The sequence below is a fragment of the Rhipicephalus sanguineus genome, chromosome 6, assembly GCF_013339695.2.
Source record: "Rhipicephalus sanguineus isolate Rsan-2018 chromosome 6, BIME_Rsan_1.4, whole genome shotgun sequence".
NCBI lineage: Eukaryota > Metazoa > Arthropoda > Arachnida > Ixodida > Ixodidae > Rhipicephalus > Rhipicephalus sanguineus.
Genome location: NC_051181.1, coordinates 45,507,775 through 45,520,723, shown reverse-complemented (window position 1 = coordinate 45,520,723; position 12,949 = coordinate 45,507,775). Strand labels below are relative to the sequence as shown.

The 12,949-nt window shown below is 45.8% G+C and overlaps 1 protein-coding gene across 1 annotated transcript in view; it reads left to right on the top strand.

Moving 5' to 3' along the window:
• The window catches only part of LOC119395745 (serine/arginine repetitive matrix protein 1), a 70,686-nt gene extending 59,128 nt beyond the window's left edge, over positions 1-11,558 (top strand). Inside the window, exon 3 of the mRNA XM_037662748.2 lies at positions 8,115-11,558. Coding sequence (XP_037518676.1) covers positions 8,115-8,153 — 39 coding nt within the window. The 3' untranslated portion in view covers positions 8,154-11,558. The remainder of the gene's footprint in view (positions 1-8,114) is intronic.
• Positions 11,559-12,949: the final 1,391 nt, after the last annotated feature.

The window sequence follows — 12,949 nt, the reverse complement described above, 5'->3', positions numbered from 1 at the left end:
ATAGCTTCCCCGTCTTATGTCTTCATATCTTGCGGCTGCGTTTCTTTCCTTCCGCAAAGAGGGTAAGCATCGATATGCCCCGGAGTAATTCCTTACAAAAATGAGGTGCATCTGTTACTATTTAATTGCTAAACCTGCTATCTGAAATGAGGCACGCCGTAGGGGTAAAACCTGGATAAATGTGGACCACCTGGGGTTTCCTTAACGAGCACGCAATTCGTACAACATTGGAGTTTTTAACGTTTTGACCGCATGGATTGCGGTTACACCGGAAAACAACGCTCGCTTTTTTTTCACGCGTCCGCCCATGCGGTGCACATTCCGTATGAGGGCCGAGTGCTGAGGCCTGGTCTTCCCAAGCACTTTAAGCCTGCTAGACGGATAACTTATTTCTTACTTGAGAAGATTTCGGGGCCAGGACTGAGTGAGTGTCGCACTGCGCTGGGAATTCTCATTACGTCCGTGACTCCTATACATTGTCTTAATAATTTACTCTAATTTCCCCTTTCCCCGGCGCAGGATAGCGAGTCGAGTTCAGTCCTTGTTATCCTCCCCGTATTTCACTTATCTTCGTCTTCCTCTGTTTCACTCTGACGTCATCGCGGCTGGTCCCAGCGTACGGGTATGAAAACTCAACAGGATGAATGTTATGCATACTAATCTCAGCATATTTACGTGAGCGACAATCTTAACCATAAGTGACGCTAATGTAACACCAAGAGTAATATAATACCTAGAGTAACACGTATTTTTTTTTTTTTAAAGGTTGAATTCGCAGTCGTATCCCTCCAAAAAACCAGTGTTTTCCTCAAGGCGGATGCGGTTTGTGACAAATGTTTTATCGACAGATGCTTGTTTCACTGATCTTAACTTCTTTGCCCAATCACACCAGTAGTAAAGTAGTTGGTTACAATAAATGTCTGAATAAAAAGACGGAAGACGCCGACCACAAGAGAATAAAAATGTAATAACACGTTTCGGCGCCCAGAATGGGAGCCTTGTTCACAATGTTTCTGAACGAGGCTCCCGTTCTGGGTGCCAAGACGTCTTATTACATTTTTTGTTCTCTTGTGGTCGGCGTCTTCGTCTTTCTATTCAATGATTCTTCCCGACCAGACGGGCATCCGTCGAAGCCACGCACTAAAGTGTTCGTTGCGTTAACGCTTTAATAGGTTGCGTTGATGCGACTTTCTCGAAAGAAGCTATCTGAACACACTGTGATATGTCACTCGTGTTTGACTGTCAATCACTATGGGATTTGATTCTCGCTGTCGGAGCCCTCGCTTACAAAAAAAAAGAAAGGTCAGTCATCATGGTCACCTTTCTTTATGCACACTAAAGGACGAAATTCCGTCCCACCGACTTCCAGGTATTTCACTGCCTTGGCTAAATGGCTATGTCTCACACCTGCAAACTGGCTAACTTCTTGACATGGCTTGATTTTCGGCGTCCTCAAAATTGTTTCATGTTTATTTTTTTTTGTTGTGATCACTGTGTTACTCTGACAAACCACAAGCTATCGTTGTTGTTCTCCTCCCTTGAGCTTGACCCACGGCATATAGTAGTTCCCTCGGAAACAAAAACACGGACGCTCTCGTCATCCCGCAGGCGTTGTGGTAGTAGCTCTGCCAACGTATCGTCTATGAGCTAACGCCTGTCACTGTCAAATCCATTCATATATAACTTCGCAGCTCGCGGTATCTTCTACCGAGCAGCCCCACATTCATGATCCTAGCCACAATAGGTGGCGAACGCCTGTTGAATAAGCTGGAGGATCAGACTTCGAGTTCATAGGTGTTCACAAGGTGTTCAATTGCAGAAGACACAAGGATACATTAAAGCGCTTATTCTCCGAAGAAAAAGTGATTTTGTGGTCAGAAGGATAAAGTGGGATCATGAAAGGAGGACGTCTGATGTCATGGCTGCTGTCAAATTATGGTACACATTTATTCCACATTCGCCGTTGTAATGAATCAGACTGTTTTCCCGCACTCAGATTACGTAGACAGTAAATGGGAATTGCCTGCAAAATGCGCCGCGTCGAAGAGTTAGCAACAATGGTGCGTCTTGCTCGAGCCGTTTATGACGTAGTGGACGCATCAGCTGAAGCCACAGTAATAACGATAAATCCGGCGAGAAAGCTGTAATTCTTTTCTCGGGGTCTGGGAGTTGCACGGAATGGGAAAGCTGGTCATTAATTTTCATCATTTTAGAAAATGTAATTGAAGTAAATGCAAGAGAAACTGCACTTCCTGGACAATGCTCTAACCATCGCACTTGAGTGCTCGTGCTTATTTGTGTTGTTTTACATATATTCCCAACTGAAAAGGATGCTTTCAAGCGCCCTTACTGTTTTAAGCCCAAGGGGGCTGCAAATAACCACGGAGCTGTAGTACGTATTAATTAACACTATTCTTTCAAGGCCTCAATAAGAGGGGAAGCTTCCCGTTTGAATTCTTGAGAAGAACCGATGTCACCGTTACAGATTACAGTGAACTAACCTAAACATTTGTCAGGAAAAACAGTGACCCCTTTCGTTTAAGGCGTGTCATTCGAAGTCATTGCACTGCGCAACCACCTTCGACTCTCACTGAAGTCAGAGAATTTGTCATAAGGTTCAGCAACGTGGTGCATCAATCGAAGCAAGAGATGCTTTAAGTATCGTAAGGCAGCATTGATTCAGAATGCGAAACCGCATGCTCCGCATTGAGTTTCAAAGTCACGGTCGAGTGTGCATCCGGCTCAACATATCGCCAAAGAGAGAGAGAGAGTGAGAGAGAGAATACAAATAGGTAGAGTAGATGAAACGGTTGTCTTAAAGGTTCACTCGGCAGTCCACGGAATAACTGCACGGACGAAGAAACACCGATTCTTCTGAAACGCGCCGCAAAAAAGAAAAAAGAAAGAAGAAAATTCTCTCGTCACAGCTTGTTGCTTGTAATAATGCCAAGGAAACCGAAGGACGAGCAAGAGGCCTCCCACCTATTTTACACGCATGGTGGACGAAATGTTTTCGAGCCGCTCTCGCATCTTTCATGGCACAGAACTGTTATCCGTGTTATCCGTCGGTCCTGATGCGCAGCATCAGCCCGGACTGCACACTCGGCAAGCTCGAAAGCGGCCTAGTTTTCGAGTGATTTCACTTTCACGCGGAGCGTGCCGCTAAATTGAAAGCGATGTGAAGAGCCGCTCATTGTTTTATGTACCGCGCCTTTTGCCGCTGCTACGGACCAATACCGAACCTGCAGAAATTCGAGGGTGAGGAAAAATGTGCACAGTTATAACAAAAAAAAAAATGAATGAAGCTTTTGTTACTTTTCGCGCGAGAAAGCTATAGTAAATATTTTTTCGTTACTAGACCAACCCTGGAAAATAGGCTGACGTAGAGTCAATAGACACCAAACAATACGCCAAACAATATCACTCGTTCGAAGGCCAGTGCATATATTCACGACTAGCGCACCACAACAAACGAAAAGAGTTTTTTTTTTTTTTTAATATCTGGGGTTTAGCGTCCCAAAACCAAGATATGATTATGAGAGACGCTGTAGTGGAGGGCTCCGGAAATTTCGACCACCCGGGGTTCTTTAACTTGCACCCAAATCAAAGTGCACGGGCCTCAAGCATTTTCGCCTCCATCAAAAATGCGGCCGCCGCGGCCGGGATTCGATACCGCGACCTTCGGGTCAGCACTCGAGCGCCATAACCACAAGACCACCGTGGCGGGGCCAACAAAAGAAGAGAGAGGATTAGCGTGTACAGTCTTCAGGGTGGGCGTTCGGGCTACGTCTAACGAATTTATAGTTGGTTAGACGTAGACTAGCAGTCCAGATGCAAGCATTATAGAAACGTGGAACGTGGAACGTCATTAACGTTGCATATTTACAAAGTTTATTTTCGTTGCCTTTATCCGCCACGGTGGTCTAGTGGTTATGGTGCTCTACTGCTGACTCGAAGGTCGTGGGATCGAATCCCGGCCGCGGCGGCTGCATTTTCGATGGAGGCGAAAATGCTTGAGGCCCGTGTACTTAGATTTGGGTGAACGTTAAAGAACCCCAGGAGGTCGAAATTTCCGGAGCCCTCCACTACGGCGTCTCTCATAATCATATCGTGGTTATGGGACGTTAAACGCCAACAATTATTATTACTTATACGTTTGTTGCCTTTCTTGTAATATTCGTTCATACAGCTTCCTTTGGTTTTCTTTCGTTTCAATTGTTGCATGTACGTATATGATTTTTCTGTCGATCTTATAAGAGCAAATGCTTCGAAAAGAATCAAGCAGTTGAGAGTCAGAACCGTGTTGGTCATTTCTGGTACCTGTGCGTTTTACACTTTTACAAAAACCTCAGCTTTTCACATTGTTTACGTCCAAGTTGTTAGTTTAATTGCCGTCTTCAGCATGGACACCACCAAGGAGGAAGAAGATGAATAAGGGGGTACGTTGCCGCACGGCCTGTTTAGGCCTATTTAGTGACTGTAAGTCAGCAGTAATGAAGAATCATCATCATCATTCTAGTCATTGTCATCATGATCATCAACAACAATAGCAGCGGCGGCGGCATTATTCTAAAATATTTTATTGATATGGTCTACATGTGACAAGCTATTTTAGCTCATCCGATTCTTCGCCATTTCCCCGAAGTGGGTGAGAGCCATTGTTGAAGGATAGCAGCAAGAACGGCAACAAAACAACATCAACGACAACAACATTGCCAGCCTACTCTGCATCCCGTTCACCTCCCTGTCAAGGAGTCCGCCTTAGCCGTAGTCCTGCTCTAGGAGAACTCTGTACAATGTATTTGTTTTGCGGTGTGTTTTAAGCGATCTGCACTTATTCGGGTACTTCGCCCAACGCACAGTCAGAGTGTGTTACAGCATAAGTATATATATATATTTGGTTAGAAATCCATCATAGCCTTCAACGAGGCATTGAGCTAAAGGATAATTTCGTGTTAGTTCAAATAAAATGATAACGTCGATGCAAATCACTGCTAACAAAGCAAGCCACGTATACCAAAAGAAATTACGACGTCACAAGAGAGGAGAAATCAGAAAAAAGAGTAATAATCACATTGGCATCGCTCAGTCTTGAAGAAATGCGATTGGTCGATTAAGTGAAAACATCTTTGATCGCCATATTGGTGGTTGCATATTGCTACGGCATTAATTATTTTTTAACAGTGGAGCCATTTAAGCTCGCGGTTGGTGCTTGAGGTGTTGGCAGTAAACTCCTAAGCAGGTTTGCGCCACAGGAAGCGGGTACGTGCCAAGCAGCCCCTAGCTTAGCATATCCATGCATAGTATAGTATATCGAGGGGGTGGGCAAGGGAATTGAGGGTGAGGAGGATGGAAAGGAGGAAGGGAGAGTGTAAAGCATGACGTAACCATGACGTAGAGGCAAAGTAGGAGGTGAGATGGTACACAACAGCATAGTCATGTACAGTACAGCATAGCAATGGGTGGGAAAAATAAGTGAGGGTGAGGAGTGATGTGAGGGTGGAGAGGGCGCACAGAAAGAGATAAAGAAAGAAAAAAGATTAAAGAAAGGATAAAAAAGGAGAAAGAAGATGAAGACGTAGAAAACATAAAGAGACATGAACGAAAGAAGAAATAAGCAGAAGATGAAGACACGAAGAAATCAATCTGCGTTCGCCATGTGTTGGCGCTTGCTTGCCAACTCAGCTGTTTACTCAGATTACGCAGGCGTGCAACTGGCTTTAATTTTTTTTTCTGAGCTTTTACTGGTCAAAATCCCCATATGATTAAGAGGTACGCTGTATAGTGGGAATCTGAATAAATTTTGACCGCCAGGCGTTCTTTAACACGCACCTCATTTTAGGTACACGGTTGTTCTTCTTGTTGACTCCATTGAAGTACGGCCCCCTATAGTCGGAAATCGAACCGCCGAGCTTATCACCTCAGGAGTTAAGCTACCGCAGCTAGCACGGCGAGGCACTGTGGGGTGACACTGGTGCGGAACGTGTAGGCCACCCATCGCCCTCCGCGAGGTGACGCTACCTTTCATCTTCCGTAGTCGGTTTGACGGTTATAGAGAGTTGGGCACCACTTATACAAAGGCAGGCGTCGGCGTCACTTGCAACACTGGTCCAAGGAAAATCAATGATTCAGGAAGTCGCTTTTTTCCTCATTCGTGCCGCGGGGAAACCTCAATCGTTTGGCTGCGCACATTATTCTGTAACTTTTCGTTTCTGTGAGTCCAAATGCGGAGCTGAAGGAAACACGGGACGGAAAATGTGTCGTATAGTGTGGAAGAATGCGAGGCGATGTATCCCACAAGTAAATGGGACCGGTTTTGTGGCGCCATGGCACTCAATCGTCGTATTCCGTGCAGCCAGACTAATAGTGAGAAGCGTTACGGCCCGGTCGCCTTCCCGAGCGTCAGTGCTCGGAGACATTCTCTCCTTCTCATGTGAAGTGGTACGGCACCACATGCGCGCAGTGCTGAAGTTGTGGGTTCGGCTTCCAACGGCGCTAAGTTGTTCTTCCTTCAACTTTCAGTTCCCTTTTTTTTTAATTCCTGAATATCGGGATTATCGTAAATTTTTACCTAGGGCATGGTACGCTCAACATTTTGTTTTATGTCAAATTGCACTGGTCGAGCTGGAGCAAGTTTCCTTGCTCAGCGGCCGAGAATCTGCGTTCCACTGGTAGATTCGAAGTTCGCGTTTTCCACTGGCAGATTCGGAGCAACCCACTCCGCGACGGAGCGTTCCGCGTTGCTCCGTCTTGCAAAGGCGGATGTCGCCGGAAACTCCGGCAATGCGGTGTCGTCATTTCCGGTACAGTCGGGCAACTCGGTTGTCTTCAGCGTTTTTTGAGGCGTTGTCTGATCACCCTCTGCACTTGTTTACATTCCTAAAATGACATCATTTGACTCTGATGAGTTTGCTTCTTGCCCTGAGCGGTAGCGAGAGCAGTAGCGATGACGACGAGCCGTATGTGCTCTATGAAATGATATGTAAAGAAACGTTCCCTGGCCCGCTGTGCGCATGCCCGGAGATCATCGGCCACGTCGAAAAAGAGATCTCCATGTGCTCGTCCATATTTGTCAGCGCAACACAAGAAAACGGCACGCCTGCTTAACGTCACTGCGTGGTCGAAACGCGCGCTTTGCAGCGGCGACCGATGGGAACGCACATAGCGGAAGCAGAAATAGTTTTCGGAGCCAGTTTACGAGACGTATGCGTTAACAACTTCCGGAGCGACCTCGCGCGTAGCATTCACGTGTTCCACTGGCAGATTTGGCTCGGTGCAATCCGAGTGCTCGCTCCAGAATTTCGGCGGCCGCTCCGGATCTCCCAGTGGAATTCGCCATTAGAATGTGTTCACCCAGGAATGTGTTGATTATACAGGGGACACTCAATTGACTCACCGTGCAGAGAATACGGGAGAGACCGTGTTTTGCAAACCGGGCTGGACACAATTGCGCGGCTATGTTAAACTGTTGGCGCCCTCGTGCCATCTTAAACAATAACATTTTTGTTTTCCTATCGTAGACAGAGGTCGCTCACGTCTTCGTTTGAACTTATTTGCATTATTGTAAAAATTTATTGCGCCTACAATATACTGAAGGTCTAAAATGTTGTTTTGCCTGCCTATTTCTGGTGCCTGAAACAAGCTTTTTTAATGCCTAAAAACCCGGCCTCTAGTCATAACGCCTTTATTTCTATACGTGTTATTAGGGCTGATCGCCTTATGCTGGCCCAAGAGAGCCGTGGTCATAGGCTTCTGTATGGACGAGGAGCGGCAGCCATATAAAGCTTATTTCTAGCGTGTCATTGGCCAGCGTCGAAACGTACAGCTTTAATAAGCACGAATAACAGACATCCATCTGTACCACGATTACAGCATTACAACAGCATGGTGTCCAGGCTGCTGTCAGCATTACAGTAGTCATTGCAGCAGCCTGGTATCTGGACGGTCTAAAATAAACGCAGCATGTGTGCCGTGCGCACACAAGCTCGTCGGTACTATGCTTACGCAGCTGCCGCGCATTTTGAAACGTGTCTTGACTTCGCTACTTAAGCACGTTAGAAGTCCCGTTTTGGCACCGTGTGGCATGACGGTATTTTCTTTGTGTGTTTGCGCAGGCGAGCGACACGGAGCTATCCTCGCAGGACGACGGCTGACATAGCAAGTGGCCGCTCTCCTTGGCTTGGTCAATTGGCCCGCAGAGGTGTCCTCAATGAAGGCTTCCAGTACCTCGTCCTATCCGGAAGACTAAAAACAAAAAACAGAAAAACTTGCTCATCTCTCACTTCATACAATACGCGGAACGCCCCGCCACATGAGTGACCAACGCTGAAACTTGTGTACATAATCGCGAGCATCGTGCATCCCATGCATGTGCAGCCGAATGTGACCGGGAATATCACAGCGCTGGTGTTCGTGTCCCTTCTTCACCTCTGTCCTTGTTGTATCGCGCTGAATCCACTCAATACGTTTAACGGAATCAAACTCGCCCAAATGTCAGTTCTTCTGCGGGAATAACTGTTGTGCGTGAGAGCGTTGGTCACGTGACACAATCGTTTATATGTTCGCAAGCGAGGAACTGTTGAATACAGACACCGGTGACAGTGCTGTATACACGATATGCCATTTTTAGTCGCGGCTCGTCTTTGTGCTCGTGTAGCGCTGAATTACTTGGATACTTGTCAGTATATCTGTTGCCAGTATCAGCTGGCAGTTGGATATCGTTGCCAGTACACATATCAACTTGACATACCGAGTACAGATGATGTGAGTGGCAGCGCGCCCTTTCTTTCACCTATAGTGGTTCCTCTTCTGCGGGACACGCGAAGTATTCAAGCGGGCAAGGTGAGGAGAGTCTGCAGGTCTGCGAGATACCACACGGGCTGTCCTAAACGCGTTCAAATCCACCGTGTTAACATCTTTGGTCGATGAAGCACGGTCTAGCTCCCCTGTTAGCAAATCAAACCCAACAAGATGGCAAGTTCGAAGACGTTAAAGGACATGTACAATGTCCAAAACAGCGCTTGCGCTCGGGACGCGCGCTCGACCAAAACTTTCACGCCGCCGCGGCGACGATGTCGATGCGGTTGCTTCGCTCCTTCAGATACAGGTGTATCCTCAAGTTCTACCCTGACATTCGTCCTCTCCTCGTGTATTAAGCTCCTTTTATCTTAACGGGGAGGGGAGGCGGGATATGCGATGGTATGCGTACACATTCTCACTCTACGACTCACATAGCGTATTCAGTAAGTTCATTACTCAGAGTTGCCTATGAACCTAATGAGCTGTCTAGTTATTGCGGAAGTTGCCTTAAGTGTGGTTACCAAACTAACAGGTGCTCTAAGAGAATCATATCTATATATGTTGCTACGGCGATCCATCTTCCTAGCTGAACAGATGCTCTACCAGGGCAAGACCAACATTGCCGAAGGCCATGTATGCCGCAAGTCCGCATACCCGTTTCCGTAGCACAAAGAGCGCCTTGGATTCTTTAATGCGATGTTTCTTTTGATCACCAACTCGTCGTACGAAAGCAGTAGAAGCTTATTACTTGACTATTATACACGACAAATGATTGCTATCATTAGAGGTATCGGTGAATCACTACGCTATCAATATACAAGAGTTTGCAGGGCGTACCATGTCCTCTTTATTTTATTTTATTTGGGAATGGCGGGGCTTACAAATTTGTACCGTGACGCAGGAACGTCGCCCCTGTTAAAACTCGTCATAAAGGCATATATTGACGTATAGTGCGTACATGGCTCATGTATTCGACGATGGCATATGATCCCATGGATATGCGCTGTTTAAAAACAAGTATGCTACATAATCGTCTTTTGATAACGACTTTAGGACCGAGCTCCGTAAATATGGAGAAACTGTCAGAAGCATTAATTACTGGATCTTCTCTCATTACCCCGTGCAACAATTTCCGAGCTGAATGGACAGTTTGCTCGGCGTTAAACTTGTGTGAAATGTTCTGCTACACCAGACACGTACTCGGCACCAGCATTCACACCATCTGGAACATTGCAACATAACCTGAACTTCTCTGCATTCGAGAAAAAAAAAACAAAGTTGGGCTAGAAAGGGCTTGTAAGTTAAGTTATTAAAGTAGGTATAAATGCAAGAACCTAAATTATGCTAAAGATGCCTCACTGTTGTAGAGGATAACATAAAAGTACCAGAGACCACTTGCTCTGTTCGCTGAGCCAAATTGACACTCCGAAACGGTTTGACAATTGGACCAAGTCGAACATAAAATCACGCTATTGCCACTATGAACAGCCTAAAACGGAATGCAGGTGTTTTCCAAGGAAGCACTGTAACTCGGATTCAGTATAATGCACTTGTTTCAGCCGTCTATCCATTATCTTACAGGACTGTACGGGAAGCTTTAATGTTTCCGCTCTGCGAGTACGCGCCCTTGCCAAACACTATTACATACTTTCCCACTGTAAAATGCACAGGCGACATGAGTATCTACGCAACAGAAAGCTAGTCACGTTTTCTAAATAATGAGCGTTATGAAGCAGGATATATACCTTCCTGGTTGGGAGCGAGAAAACGCTGTGTACTTACCACGCGTACGGGTCGCTTTGCGCCTCTCGTGATCGCTGCATATTCATTTTGGGGTCGCGTCTATCCGTGTCGCATGTTGAGGCCTTAGGTGGGCATTGCGTCAAACAAGGGCCTCGTGACAAACGACACTCTTCTGTACCACGCTTGCTTTGTGGGCGTGCCCGGAGTCGATCGTGATAGCATACGTAAAACACACGAGAGAAGCAATAACATCTCAGGGATTTCCGGCGAGTGTTGTATTGTAGCCTTATATCAATTATATCACTTGCCAACGCAACGTTCGTATGTACATGCTTTCCGCCTAAAAAGTTTTTTTTTTTTTGTGTAGGAGCAATAATCTGTCGGTGCAGCAAAAAATGTACATTAACGCCACATCCTCATCTACAGCTTATGCTTCGAATGCATTTTTAGTGAGAAGGAGTTATTGGGAAGAACTGGCCGAAAGGGCTCTATTATTCCTAATCACGGCCGTAAAGCTTTTTTCTTTCAGTGTTGTTACCGGTAAGAACTCAACCTGACGCAAGCGCTAAGACGATCGACTCATCGCACCCCCCTAAACATCGCTGGTAACATCTCTAAACCTGTATTATTGAACATAGCCATTCTAGCCGTAGCGTAATAGTCCCGCCTGCGCCATTTTGGAGCACGAGCGCGGCCATTACAAGGCATAGTGGCGGATGACCAAGTATTACGCGGATGGCTTACCATTCTCAGAGAACAGCCGACAGTGTATTCAACGTGTATCGATTTTCGGCGTTGTGTACTAACCGAATGTTGCATGCGAATGTGTGGTACTCGTTTCGAATAAGATCACTGTTATGTAAACGCATGCGAGTCAAGAACGACCGACAATAAAAAAAAATCTTGTTACTAGCGTGAAGAGAATCAAGGTTTGTTTTCGTTTGTGTTTGTTTGTTTTTGTTCCAAGACTGCAATTGTATAAAATTGATTAAATAAAACATCACTACCTGAAAGTGACCGACACGTTTCGCGACGCTTTCTGAATCAGAGTCCTGACTCATGGGCCGCCGGCCCGCTGCTCCGTGTTGCCCATATACGGTAGCATGAAAACTGAACGGAAGGAAATGTTCACAGCCGCATGATGCAAGGGACATCTCTGGAAATCTGGTAAGCATCGGTACGGGTGACGACGGACGTTGTGTCTTTCTTTTCTGTGCTTCCACGCTGTCGAAAGGTAACGACAGCACGTTGAAAAGTGATAGTCGATATGCATAAAACACCAAGGAAAAGTTGCACTGCTGCACACGTAAGGGCGATAAGAGAGAATGAAAAACGGGAGGGAATAGTGACCTGGTTGATATGGATTTCGACGGTTTTTGAAGAATAAAGATAACGAATATAGGTGGACAGTAGTGCAATGAATCGTCATGCAGATAATATGCAAAAAAAAGTATTTTTAAAGCGGAAAATATGCGCTAAGGTCGTAAGAGTTGCAGACACGTCCTGTTAACAATGTTACGCGTTCTATTCGAGGAGCGGTTACATATAGACGCTAGTGTTTTGCTCATTCATTTTACTTGGGTTTGCGCGAAGGGAGCGTTGTTTGTTTTCCCATGCTTTTGAAGTTTTTCAGACTTTTTTGCGGTGCTTATATTCACAGGTAGTGCATCAAAGGAAATAATAAGGCAGAGAAAGAAAGAAATAGTGGTCGGATTCCAGCAGATAATCATAATAACTGTCATGAATTCATGCTTCGCTAGTCATGATCAAGAAAACATAAACATGAATTGTTGCCGCGGTCGAGAAACACAACCGATATATACCGGGTCACTGGGACACCATGCTTTCTCGGAACATCCCACAGTCCACTGCATGCAGCTCTTAGAAGTGTCGATGAAGTCTGCCCATTGTATGACATTAACACTCAAGAGCCGCGCGCGAATTGTTGTAGAAGTAAATTATAACAAATGGCACTATAAATTAAAAAAGAAACTAAAACGAAACGATCGGCTCAATTACACGTACTGCTCACTGTAAATAATGCAATCCGTCAAGTAGTACTGTCATCCTGAACTCCATACACAACAGTTACAAACTTCTTTACTGAACTTAATAACGTAATCTCGCAGTGTGGTCTTGTGTGGTCTAGCAGTGTGGTCTAGCAGAAAGCTTGACTTACGTTATGTGGGCTAGTTGGAATTGTTTGGCAGGGTTGCGCCTAGCAACTACTTCAATCACATACCACTCGCGCGTCTGCTGTCATTGCCACTGGAAATTACAGTGGTAACGTGAATACGGATATCGAGCGCCCTCCGTATTCTTTTTCTCTGAAAATCCGCAATACACCGCATGCGAAATTGCCGCCGTCTGTCGGAGGTTTGACGAAGCTACCGATTCGGCGCCATGT